The sequence below is a fragment of the Enoplosus armatus genome, chromosome 22 (genome assembly GCF_043641665.1).
Source record: "Enoplosus armatus isolate fEnoArm2 chromosome 22, fEnoArm2.hap1, whole genome shotgun sequence".
In the NCBI taxonomy this organism is placed as follows: domain Eukaryota; kingdom Metazoa; phylum Chordata; class Actinopteri; order Centrarchiformes; family Enoplosidae; genus Enoplosus; species Enoplosus armatus.
Genome location: NC_092201.1, coordinates 7,935,154 through 7,949,475, shown reverse-complemented (window position 1 = coordinate 7,949,475; position 14,322 = coordinate 7,935,154). Strand labels below are relative to the sequence as shown.

At 41.8% G+C, this 14,322-nt stretch overlaps 1 protein-coding gene across 1 annotated transcript in view; it reads right to left on the bottom strand.

Moving 5' to 3' along the window:
• The window catches only part of plxna4 (plexin A4), a 189,521-nt gene that overhangs the window by 74,166 nt on the left and 101,033 nt on the right, over positions 1 to 14,322 (bottom strand). Inside the window, exons 3-4 of the mRNA XM_070929103.1 lie at positions 12,639 to 12,767; positions 1,508 to 1,608 (exon numbers count right to left, since the gene is read on the bottom strand). Of these exons, the coding sequence (XP_070785204.1) occupies positions 1,508 to 1,608; positions 12,639 to 12,767 (230 nt within the window). The remainder of the gene's footprint in view (positions 1 to 1,507; positions 1,609 to 12,638; positions 12,768 to 14,322) is intronic.

The following is a 14,322-nucleotide window of genomic DNA, read 5'->3' as shown; positions in this document are numbered from 1 at the left end:
TGATTAATGTTTGGTAAAGTAGTGTTTGGAGAGGGAGTTCATTGTAAGAAATTGTGCTAAACATGAAACTCTGATTGATGCATTACACATTCATGCATGGGAGTGTGTGTGTGTGTGTGTGTGTGTGTGTGTGTGTGTGTGTGTGTGTGACTTTGCCTCTAACCTCTGGTATGTGACCCATAACCCATCAGAGTGTGTCTTCTGTCTGCTAATGCACTTTCTACCCTGGAGACCTCAAGCACATTCATCCTCTATTTCTCCTTCCTTCACTCTGCTGAACACAAACTTACTATTTTTTCTCACTAAAACCGTTTTCAGATCTCTGTCAATGTATCACATTTCACTCCTCTTTCACAGCTCCTCTCTCTTAGAAGTTTGTATCCAGGATGACCACCATGATATCTTTCTTTTCTTTTGGCCTTTCTCAGAATTTACTAGTCTATTCTCTCCTAGTTTGCTTCCGTACACCTTTATCATCTCACCATTCATCTGTTATTTTCTCTGTCACTCTGTCTCCTCTGCTGTCCAGCTTCCTTCCTTTCAGGGTTTCAGTGAGTATGTTCCTCTCACACTCACACCACTTCTCTGCCCTGCCCATATTCTCTCATGCCAGCAGGGATGAAGCTCCTAAATGTACTCCGTCTCACTCACACGTGCACACACACACACACACACACACACATATATGCACACACTCTACCCAAGGGCTAGCACCAACACAAGAAACCAATTTTCAATTTACAGTGGAGTGGGAAATCTCCCTGCCCCCAGCAAGCAATATCTCCCACTCCAATCTTGAGGGACAAGGGTTTGACAGCACCTGGGGTGTGTGTGAATTTGTGTGCATCTATGTGTGTGCATGTGAAAGAGAGAACGACACAGACAGACAGACAAGCTTAAAGGTAAAGCAAAAAATAAATGCAGGAAGGAGAACAGGTTAGCCTGGCAGAGAGTGAGTGAATAGTGGTTAATAAGATAATCTATATCTCATTCAACAGTTTCCAGTTCAGTTACAATAACAGAAGCTATCACTCTCCTCGTGTCAACTCCTTGGAGTTTGGAATGGTGCCCATCAGAGCCCTGGCAGTACCAGCCAGTGTCTGTGCTCTCACCAGGCTCTGGTTTCAGGGCTGGTAAACAATGCCAGTGGTCAGGTTTGGTAATGGATCTAAGGGGGATGCTGGCACAAGGCCGAGCTCCAGGGAAGCAATCTGAGAGTTGGCTTGGGTTGGCTAGAGGAGTCCCTGAATGCTCAAGGGCTGCAAGGGATGGAGGGCTGGGCATGGGCCCAGGCGTCATGGAGGTAGGGGAGGCTAAGAACCCCCCCCCCCCCCCCCCCCCCCCAAGACTGTCTGGTTAACAAGTTTGAGGCTCTGTGACTGCATTGGAGGGAAGTGAGAAAATATAATGTTTGTAAGCCTGAAATATAAATTATGAAAAAGAGAAATACAGATGTGTGTTTGTGTGTGTGTCTGTGCACATCTATGATAGTTCTAGTAGTACTTACATGTTATGCAGCACACACCAGCCACAGTGGGGATCTCCTGATCCAAGACATTCACTGCAAGTTGAGTACTGACCACAGGCCTCCACAGGCACCCTAGACAGCTGCAGAGAAACATACAACAAGGATTAAATACAGTCCAGAGACATTCCAGGTACATTTTTGAATTTATGAATGGTAAAGATAAGCAAAAATATTAAAAGAAAACATTAACACAAAACCAACAGAGAATGTGAAAAACTCAATAGAGTGAAACAAGGTGTACAGAGGGTATGAATCATTGAATCATGGTCAATTCTATCTAAACTACTAGAAATGTAGCAGAGTACCTCTACAGAAATGCACTTGTTGCAGTCAGATACTGTATGGTCAATGTATGTGTAGGTGGAGAAGTGAGCAGATACACCCTTTACTCACACAGCACATCTTATTGCTGCATTACTGTTTGCATCCTGAAAAATTCCAACAAAATGTTATTGTTTGTAGCACTTTTTAGAGCCAAATACACATTAACTGCAAAAACAAACAAACAAACCAAACTAATATGTAAAGTGAGAATACTACGTATTTTGTATCAGCACCGATTTTCATGAAAATGTAACTGCTTGACAGCTTCCATCTTTCTTCACTGACTCCATATGGGAAATTTGGCCACTTGGGAGAGCAGTCCATCTATTATGATATATAGCCCTGCCAATTCAAACTGGCATTGACTGGCACTGATTGGCATGGGCCTTGAGTGACCGAGCGCAATGGGCAAAGCTGAGGTAGATCTCCAGCCATCCCCTCCTCTTGTCTCCATGGTAACGGCATGGGGCAATAATAGGTGTTGCTGGCACTTTTGATTAATGAGCCGTCATTGGTGGATGACCGCTGTCACTCACGCTGCTCACCGACGACAGCCAGGAAAGAGAGACGACATCATCAGCGTGGGACTGATATTGGGTTATGATGAGGGTAAAGTTCTGTGTGTGTATGTTTGTGTTTGTGTGTGTGTCTGCACACTAACTGGAATTTCAGTCTTGAAATACAAGTTTGAGATATTTTTCCTTTCTCTGCCACATTCCTAAGTATGTTGAACAAATGTTTCCTCATGATACTAAAAAGGGTTCTCTTTGAATCAGGATTTTAGAATCCGACTTAAACACAAAGACATCAGAAGGTTACTCTATGTAAGAATAATAATACATGAGTACTGTACAGTTAAACAGCCAATAGCCATAGTTCTACTTATTAGAAAATCTGATGAAGGACAAGCATCACACATCTATTTATTCCCTTTGATCACACGGTTACTTCTCATTGAATTGGACAAAGGTAGCCCTGCAAATAATATTACCTTCATAGTATAAAGAAGGAGAGAAATGGGTCTGAGGTCAGAACATATAATAAGCACCAGTGCATCTTGCTGGTGAATCTAGGGCCTGGCTTAAATACACCAGGGCAGTGATCATGGGCACTGATGAAATCTAAGTAATTTTCAAATCTTCTCACAGCTTCAGTGCACCACCTCCAGTAGGTGCCAAGGATAAAATTCTTTTGGATGCTGGTCTCTCTTTTTTTCCAGATATAAGTGATGCAATTATACATGTCTTCACAGCACATTTTACTGACTAAATTCCATATTCAAGGGTATGAAAAGGACCATAATTAAACCATCCCATGTAGGGCATGGCTGAATGTAACGAGATCAGAAACGCCTATGCGTAGTGGTATCTCTAAAGCGCAGCCTGGCACTGACGGCGGTTCTCTCTGTTGGACGCACAGACTATCATCACAGCACATCTCTGCCTGACAGCCTCTCTCTCTCTCTCTCTCAAATAAAAAACACACCAAGTCAACGCTACAACGTCTCCCACACTCACACTGGAAGTCATATTTCAACACGTGTGCACACAGATGCACATGGACCACAAAGACACATGCTGTCACTGAAGTCAGACACTGACACACTAGCATGATGAAGATACTCACACTACCACATCATCCTCTCTCTTGCTCTCTACATTTATGTCTCTTCTGTGTATCTCTCCAAATACTATAAATAGCATACTCAGGCAGACATGTGCACACACACACACACACTGACACAGATTCACACACAGCTGAATGGATTTAGAGGGGGCGTATCTCCTTGTCAAAGTCAAGAGGAATCCTGCATGCTATAACAGATTAAAAACAAGGCAAGTGCATCTTTGTGTGTTAAGTGTGTGTGTGTGCACTTAGGGGGGAAAAAATCAGCTGGTATGTTTTGCCCTCCCTATTGCGTAGAGGCATATTTGCATTAGGTAGATAAAGGGAATGAGTTTGAGATGGAATCAGAGCGATAGTGGTGCAAGTGTGTGTGCACATGATCAAACTCAACACTGATCCTCATTGCATCTCACATGATAGATTCCCTCCCTTCCTGTCACTCTCCCCCAAGCCTGCTCCTCCTCTTAAGATCCACCACTGCCTTAGCCCACTGCAAGCTAAATAACCTGTTTGTCGCTGAAGAGAAAGGCCATTGTCTTAGCCTATGGAAGGGTTTCAGCTGCCAAAGCCTTATCATGAGAGTGTATGAAACCACAATCTCCATGTGTAGGTGTGTGTGTGCGTTTATGTAATCTATGTAGCCATGTCACCGCATCGAGTGGTTTGTCACCTCGTGATCTGCCATAAAAGCTAAGCACCCAGACAGAACTGTAGCAAACAATGCCACCATATCTGAACGCTTTATAATTTAACACTTCATTGGTGGCAGATATGCCGATACACACACCGCCCAAATGTACCAAAAACACACACGGATTTAGACTTTGTAGAATGGAAGGGACCTCCTGATGCCTATCGAGGCCTCAGATGCCTGCATCTGGGGAAATGGTTTTCTCAACAGATAACACACACACACACACACACACACACACAAAGACAAACACGCACCACATTCAGAGCCCAGCAGAAGTGATGGGTGCCAATGTGAATCCTCTGTTCCAGAGCGCGGATCCTGATATCATTCATTCACCCTCTGTCTGTCTGTCTTTCTCTGTCACTCAGACGCTCTGAAGTGTGTAAGATCATACATTCATCATCTCTCCAGAGCCTCAGTTCTCTATCTGGCACACACACATACACACACTCAAGCAGGCAACACTTTTGTCCCCTCTTTTATCAAAAAAAATGGAGGGATTTGGTGGCTAAACGACCCAATGCACCCTTGTCTCTCTCATCTCGATATCACATTCATTTCATGCAATCTTCTTCATGGGCTTTGCCAGAGGGGCAACCATTACGGCTCACTGTCTCTTCACTATGGCTGCGCTATCATATCAGCAGGGATAAATACAAAGGATGGGGTGCATGGCATTTATAATTCCCTCCTGTTTCAGGTGAGAAAATGACAGCCATTACACCCTGCACTCTCCCTCCTTTCACAATAGGGAGAGATGGAAGCAGCTGGAAAGAATCGTGCTTTTAAAAAAAGGACAAGATCACAGACGTACTTGACGACTTAAAGTGCTGGGAGAGAGATTAAGACATACTCGATCATTTTCTGCGGTTGGCAGAATGGCATAAAATTATATATACAGTATATATACACTAAATGTGTGTGTGTGTCTATTGAATCTGTGGAGGATGGGTGTCAAAAGGAGAGGAGTCTTCACTGTAAGTGTATTCAGAATTTCCTTCATCACTACACTGAGGATATGATAAAGCTTGACTCTGTTTTTCTTTCCTCTCTCCTTCTTTTCTCTCCGTCTCCCCTCCTCCTTACATAATGCCAGGGGCATTTGAGTCAACCTGCAGTGGGAAAGTGATCATTTAATAAATCTGCAGAGACTTTTATTATTAACTAATTCTTCTGCCTCATCTCTGTTCTTCTCTTTATCCTACTCTTTTCCTGCCCCCTCCACTTGTAATTAAACAGGGATTCCACCTGCAGCCAAACTCCACCACTCCAAATGAACAGAGAGGGGGAAATTAAAGTGATAGTCCAATCCTGCCTTACAGCCTGTAGGGCACACTGAACTGCTCTTATCTTTTCTCTTCTTCCCCCAAGCTAGCTTCATCTTTTTCTCCTTCCCTGGTGTAAGTTTGTTCATTAGTTCGGCACACTGTTGGCAGTGCATCATTACTACTGGCAGGGAAGCAGAAATTAATAAGAAATAATTTGGTTAAATGTATGTAATGTAGTGTGATTTGGTTAGCAATGTTGAGTGCATGTGTCCAAGATAAATTGCTGTTTACGACAGTAGTCATCTCTGATTAAATATCCTCCAGTTAGGCAGATGACTGTGAGCAAATCAGCGAAAATCATCAAACCTGATGAAATGAAATCATTATTCATATATGTGACAATGGATAGGAATAATATTACTGATCTGCTGTTATCACAACAGCATGTCTTGCAAATGGAAACAGGCCTGACACCCTCAACAAATCCCCAACAATATTTCCATCAGCCTGCCACTATGTGTACAGTAGGTGGTCTTTCAGTGTCCCTGAATAATATACAGTACATATGCAGTCCCTCTATCCAGGGCAATGCCAGTGCTTATTTATTACAAGTGGTAAAACAACAATCTATTTCGACTCAACTTCACAGTTCAGTTTCTGGTCTGTCTCTTACTCTCTAATCACCGAATATCTATTAATTCCGGTGTTTATTCCTTCATTCATTTACTGGTGCTTCTGTCTCTCTCTCTTTCTTGTCCTCTTATGTCCCACCTCCTCTCCAGCTGGATGGAGGACAGATTGACGTGGGAGTCAAATGAAGCGAGGGACACATCAACGACCCACTGCCTCGTCACAGCTGACGCACCACTCAATCCGTCAACCACCAACCAACGGTATTATATCATAAACTAAGTTAACAGAGCGGGCCAGTGGCTGCAAGTGCAATATTGTTTTCATTTGACGTGCTCAGAGGTCAAATGAGAAAGCCATCCATTGCGCTGTCAGGATTGTCAGTGCATGACAAACGACTCGGATACAATCAATCATTTTCACTTATCTTTCCATTCCAAAGAGGGTAAGCCCTCCCATACACACAAAAAAGCAGTTAAACAAGCTTGAGGCAGTTTACTAACAACAGATTACAGATTAGAATTTCTTGCATGAGGCACATTCACTGCTAGATTTTTTTTTTTACCAAATGTCATCTTTGGTTTGTCTGTGCTTACCAAATAAGCAACCAAAAGCTGAAGCATGCTAACCTCAGCAACAATAAATTCATACAGCACAACTTGCCCTAACATCATGCTAATGTTGTCCCATTACACTGTCAGTCCTCAGTGCTAGAACCATGCTGAAGACAAGATGGATGTCAAGGTAAAGTGTGGGGATTTGCATTTAGTCTGTAATGCCATTTCTTCCACTGGCAGGTGCCAGAAGTGTAGCCACACACACACACACACACACACACACACACACACACACACACACAGTGTCTTAATTCTGCACAGGCTGCATCATCTTGCCCTAGGGCATAGCCTGGGTAAAAATAAGGCCTGTATTACACAGACAGAGTGCGCAGTTTGGACTGTTTCCAGCAGCTAAGACATTGACAAAAGATGCTGATGATGACTCATATGAATGACATAAAGTGTCTGTTATACAGTATAATGGGCTTGTAGATTCAAAACTATCTTCAATGGGAAAAGAGAGGAGAATACAAGATTCAGAAATATACTGGAAAACAGCAAGAGAGAACAAGGGGGAGAAAGAGAGAGAAGACAAAGGTAAAACTTCAAAAGGGACTCTGAGTGAGCCACGAGTTCACTCTAACCTTGTCTGCCCCACTTTGTTGACATTTCAGACGTATGTCAGGCAGCAATGGCTGCAACACATCAGCTCTGTTCACTTGCCTTGTTAGACCAAAGCAGCCTGCAGCTAAACTGGGACACCACATAATATGCACATCTAAACACCTTCATAACTCACAGCCACATACTAGAGGGGTGAGGAAGCCACACTGTAAGGGATGTGGTAAAAAGTTTTCCGCTGATAGAAATTAAAGGATTCTGGTATTAAACATCTTTGATGAGATGCGAAGACGCGATACTTCCACAAATTGGCTTGTCGGATTCCCCTCAGGCGGTTCAAAACAGAAAAAAGCATTTGACTTTGAACGATCTCACCCCACTATAGTACACACTTTCAATAATTCACACTTACAGATCTGCATTTGCTACACTGAATATAAATAATTTAGCACCGTGAGTGTGGCAGTCCCAGCACCTTCAAGCAACAGTTTATATGCTGAATGTAAAAACATTGGTATATGTTGGGGGAAAAAAAAAGAACGTAAGCAAGAAAAACCATGTAGGAACATACTCGATAAAATCCAACCACTGACTGACAGTTGCTGGCAGGATGAGTTAATGTGTTTGCTGGGTTGCTGGAGGGTAATGGTATGGCTGTGGGAACATTGGAGGATGGATTGAATGACTAAGACACAACAAACTGCTTGAACTGCTCCCAAATGCCCTGAAACCCATGTCAAGTCTCAGCACAGCCAGCCACTGATGTACTCTGCTATCTAAATCGTATTCATTTGAATTAGTTTCTCATGATTGGGTCCAAACAGAAGTTGCTTATATTCCATTTGACTGCATGGACTGTTGTGTAAAAGGTGTAGCATTGTTTCTAACATGTACTATGTTCCATAAGTAATGCTACTTCATGACTGTGTGCATTTCAGAGTCTACTTTTCCAAAAAGAGTTATGTAACATATTGTTTTTTAATCTTTAATCTTTAATCAATATGTCAAGGTATTTTTTATGGTGATGTTTGCTGTTTTGGAAATCTTAATTTCTTAAAGATGGACAAGGAGGAAACTGTACACTGAAATGGTACCATAAGCTATTCATCTTCTCTAACTCAATAAAAAATACAATAAAAATGAACACTTTGTTAGTGTATGATTTGTACTTAATTTACATACTGAACTAACGGTGAAATGTTCCCCCAACCTCCGCCGACACCATCTCATTCATTCCATCCAGATGTCCTCATTGTGGCTGACAGATGAACCGGTGTTGATAGGATAGTAACATAGTAGTGAAGTACAGTACCAGCTCATATTAAACAGTGGGATTGACCTGCCACTGTCACTCAAACACCAACCCTAACATCCATAATCACGGCCCATTCTATAACCTAACTGTCCTCTTTACACCAGAACATCTATTTAACCCACTAATAAGATGATGTGTGTGTGTGTGTGAGAGAGAGAGAGAGAGAGAGAGAGAGAGAGAGGGTGCGTATGAGTGAGACAGAAATACAGCGTGAGAGAGAGGAAGATCCAATTAGAGGACAGCCAATCACTGGATTAATGAGAGAGAAGGGATGACAGATTACTCTGCTAGTAAGGAATGGTGAAGAAATGGAGGAATGGAGGATTGGGGGTTGGCATTGGGTATAAATGACAATGGGTAGCAAGAGAGGGTTAGAAATGGAATAAAGATGGAGAAAAAAGGAGATGAAGAAAGAGGAGCAAGGCACACAAAAGGCTGAATCCTCATTCGCTTTACAAATCCCCTTAGAAATGAAAAGGGGGTTGTAGGAGCAAAAATCTATAATCCTGAAAGAAAAACAAACCTAACAAAGAGGACACAGCCACAGGATGGAGCAGAGAAAGAAAAAGAGATTGCAAGATAAATCAAATGAAGGATGAGAAAAATACAATGACTAGGACATGGAGAGCAGTTTTTTGCAGTACACGACACTGCATGGGTATGTGTGCTTGGGTTAGTGTTTGGCTAGCTTTCTTCTCTAATGACTGTATAATGTGACACAGACAAGCAGGGTACATCGTGACTCTCAGCATGATGCCGCTCCCTGAAGCTGGAGTTATACTTCTGTGTTAAGGTGTTCCAGTGGTCCTGCCACATTGTAATTCATCTATAGACGATTATAGGTGACTGTTGTAGCACTAACGCAACACTAGATGGACGTGCCACATATAATCAGACTGTGATTAGACTGTGTCTTTTAGTCATTATAGACTGAAGTAATCATGTTTACTTTCTTTAATTCACTTTGTGATAGAGACAGATGGTTGCAGTGAGGACAGAAGATTACGAAGCCTTTTCTCAACTTTGTCCAAGTTGTCTTCATTATCAACTGCTAGGATCAGAAATATGAGCAACTCAAGCTGACCAATCACAGTTATTATTACAGTTACTCTGTAGTCCCTATACCCTGAACGTGTAGTTCACCTCAAAGCCGCTGCCTACAGTCTTTATATGTAGTATGAATCATATGAAGTATGAAAACATATAAAACCACTTATCATCAAACTAAAAAACACACAGAAATGAAATGTACAATGCAGCACAACTATCTGCAATCTGCATTATTCTTAACTAACAACTACATCCTTATTTAACCTCCTTACTCTGTCCCTCCCCTTCAACCTCAGTGTCCGACCCTCAAGCTCCTGTACTGGACTCTCACACCAGCCAGGATCCAGAGGAGGTCTGTCTCTTGGTCCACCCCAGGCCTGGCATCACCAATCTGAAGGAGGTTTCAAGGCTAAGAACAGCAGGGGACGAGCTGTATCGACCAACTCTGTTCTCAGCCTCCTGTTGTGCCCCCCTTCTCTCTTTCTATCATGTGTTTCCTCTTTCTGTATTTCTCCCCTGTTCCATCTATCACACTCTCTCTGAGAGTCCCAGGCCCCAGAAAACAGCAGGTGGTCTTCTGCTATCGATCAGCTCAGGCTGCTTTAATAGCGTTTGCCACCACTGGGAATCGGGAATGTGCATGTGTGCAACCTGTTATGCCAAAATATTGTTGTTACATGTTCTCTACATTTGAGATGAAGCAATTTGCGCTCATCTCCTTCAGTGATTGCAGACACTTGGAAACAATGTTGTATTTAACAGTAAATCACGACAGTTGCTGGAGGTAATAAAGCAGTGATTTTCAGTCTCAATCAGCATGAAGAATCACAGTTAAGGTGTAACTGATAAACTCTACTGACTCTAGTAAACAGAAAGGCACTGCAATGAAATGAGACAAATATCAGTATCGGTTAAATTATTGAAATGACTTATTACAAATTAAACTATCAAAATACAAAATTATACAGGGTTTGAATGGATTGGTGGAATAAAGCCACATTGTTTTAGTTGTATTCATTCACTCTTATTTTGTTCCATAAACCCTTCAGCAGTAAACGGGTGTGTGTTTGTGTTGTGTTCATTAACTGCTTTCTATATTTGTGTGTATGATAATTCCCAGATGTTCCTCCTAAACAGTTAGTGGAGGTCAGCCCTCTAACTAGGCTAATGGGCTAATAGACTAATTACTACGAAGGCCGAAGACACACACACGGGACCACTATTGGCCAGCAAAACTCACTTGGTTGCTTTTTTCAAAATAATGCTAATTGGCATGCAAATTAAAAATGGGGAATTTGTAACACGATGTTGGGCGATAATAGTGAGACAAAAAGGAATCCAACATGATGGGAAGAAATGGAAATTAAGTATTCCTAATAATTCATTTGATATTCTGTAATATCTTCTGTAAGCCCAATTACACGCAGTGCAATCCAAAAGGGGAAAAAAAAAATTCTAACATTGCTGCTTAACAGATTTGTACAAAAGAATGATTGGATGTAATTGGATGCCATGACAAAATAGCATCCTAAATGTCTATTATTCTGCTAACTTGTCTCTCCCTCCATTCCTTTCCAAATCTCTCTGCAGATGGACTGACTGAGACCTCAGGAGGGGCAATGAAAGCTGCATTTGAAAGGGCACCTTCAACTCTCTGTCTGTCTGATATTTAAAAGTGTTATCAGGATAATCTGGGCACTTAAAATGGGCACGCATTTCCACACACACACAAACAAATTGCACTACACATTAGTAAATACTGACACTTTCATGATGCCAGAGAGGTCTATAATCCTCTGGAAGCTGCAGACAATATACGGGGGTAACTAGGCTATCACTGCCAACAAAACAGCAGTGGCCTTCTGTGATTACGGGTGGCAGGAGATAAAGAGGCGGGAGAGAGGGAATGATATGCATATTATCTGAACTTCAGAGCTTTTGCAATATTATTTCTAACAGTCACATTAATAATGAACAATAAATGGGGTTCCACTGAACTAAAAAGAGAGAAATCCACCATGGGCTCTTCAACTGGTGGCTTGATTTGGCCTCAGTGATTTGATTACTAGCTCTTTAACAGCGCTTAATGAAAAGATAATGTTAGTGCTGAATGGTAAGAAATCTGTGTGTTTATTGTTTCTGTGATGAATTAACTTTTGGGATAAAGACTCAATTAGAATAATTTCCCTGTAAGGACAACAAATAAATGAAATCATTTCGCAAATGTCTGTTTCAATTTTAAAGGAAAAGGGACTAGATGACAGACACTTGACAGTTAAACAGTCACTGTATCCATCTGAGTCTGAAAAAGACAGGTCTGCACTATTTATCCAAACAATGTTTAGCTCAACATACACGTAACTCATATTTCCCCCACATAAAACATGCATTGCTACCTACTGTACATGCATAAAACATAATGTAAGTACTTGCTCATGGCTGCGTGTCTTTTTTTGTGCAATATAAAGAAAAAGTGAATACTAAACACAGTGAGTCATAGGTGTGTGTGTGCATTTATGTGAGCACAGCATGTGTGTGTTATGGACTTTCCATGGTGCTATTTTAGCAAGGTTTTGCCTCTGATAGGTGTTCACAGTCTCTCTGTGTCTGTGTCCATTACACAGAGTGCTGCTATTTCGCTCCACATTCCATGTCATCAAAGGTACTAAGAGAGATAGTGTGTATGTGTGAATCTGTATGTGCACAGACATACACACCAACACGAGTGGACTGAGACCACTCTCCTCTCTCCCTATAATTCAACACATTTATTCACTCCAGCTCTACCCTTAGAGTCTGTTTCTATAAAAAGACATGGCCATAGCCTCCAACAGTCCATCTAATCCTGTTCTCTCCTCCAGCCAGGCTGTAATGAAATCCTCTATGCTACACCAAAGGTTATTCTACCCTGTGACATAAGAAAATGATAAATGCCAGTGGTTATGATATTGAGTTAGCAGGGGGGACTTTTGATATGTGTGTGTGTGTGTGTGTGTGTGTGTGTGTGTGTGTGTGTGTTTCTGACCTGGGTCTCAGACATGACATAGAGGTAGTGGTGGTCAGAAGAGAAGGCCATGTCTCTGAGGATGGGTCCGTTCTCCACCGCCTGCACCGTCTCATACTGCAGAGCACGAGAAGAGCTGTCTACCCGGATCTGGGGAAACACAGAAGCACATTAAGAATGAATACTTAATTACAGCAACATTAAAAAGAAACTTTTAATATAAAGTATATTATCAAGTTTATTTAGTTTCAGATTCATTGAATCAGTGCCAAATGTAATGAAAGATTTTAAATACTCAAATACCAAAGTTATTATTTCAACGACAACTGAAATTGCAAACCTACCTCCCTGTCTTAGATGCAGCTATAACAATTAACATGTGATATGGAGGGAGTGAGGTGCCTTGGTCAGGGATCAGTGACATTTTCACATTTGGTTTGGGGTTTTGAATTCAACAACCAAGTTGGTCAAGTACACTATGTTACCAATGCTGCCCCAGAAGTAGAGAAGAGCACAGAAAAGCCAGCAACTAAAATAAATGGACTGAGTAAATTACAGGGCTGAAAATGAAGAATAGCTGATGTAGAAAAGAAGCAAACTGAGAAAGAGTAATGTTGCCTTTCTCAAGGAAAGACTTGGCAATGGCACAAAGGTGGTGTCTAGGACAACAAAGTCTGCAATTAGGAACCAAGGTATCATTAAAAAGGTACTTTTGAACATTATTATTGACAAAATTGCCCATCTACCCCATATTGCCTTAGGATTTTCCAATGCATCATGGCTTTCAGTGCTGTATCTGAGAAGCTCATCTTTCTCTATCACAGTTACAGCCATTCAAAAGTGATTATGGTAATTAGGCATCTGGGCAAGAGGTGTGGTCGGTGGGCCCCTAGGTGTGTTTACTCAGCAGAAAGTGCATGGAATTGGCCCCACACTCACTTGGTGGTGTGATGGAAGTGTTCTGGGTTGCGCCCGAACATCTGCTTACATCGTCACACACATGCGCGCCTGCACAGGAGTGTGCTCCAAATGATCCTTTCTAAATCTGGTCCTCTGGCTGTAATTTCTCACTAACACACAGTTCTGACACATACCTACCCAAGCAACTTTCAGCACCCAGTAGAATACACGCACACACACACACACACACACTCAGAGACCTGTGTGGGCTTGCGGACAGGTGTGAAGCAAGTCTTGTTAAAGTTGTGATGACTCTTGGTAGTTCTTTATGCTCTTCAGCACTTAAGGGTTCACAGGTAACAGGCACAAACGGGAGATAATTGGACAGGAAGCAGATGGTCGAGCAGACAGGTGAGTCAATTATAATACGCTGATGACAACATACTCTGTGTTCTCTCTGTCAGCATATTATTAAAAATACCTTTCTGCTGGCCCGCCTTAAGCTAAAGTCTCCTTAAGGTCAAGACGCCTTAACTGTTCTAAGTAGGTAAACTGAACCCTCTAATAAAATGATGCTGTATCCACTGAAAACAGAACTGGTCCTTGTTAGGGACCAGACACATTTCTTCTTCACGTCTTCCTTTGAAAGATTTATTGTTAAGAAAAGATCAAATAGTCACATCAAAATAGCAAATATAATGAATGTCGATTTTGAGAAGCACAATATGCACATTCATATACTAAACTGTAGTGGCTCTGTCCCTTTCCTTTATTCTCAATTATAACAGAAACCAATCAACCACCA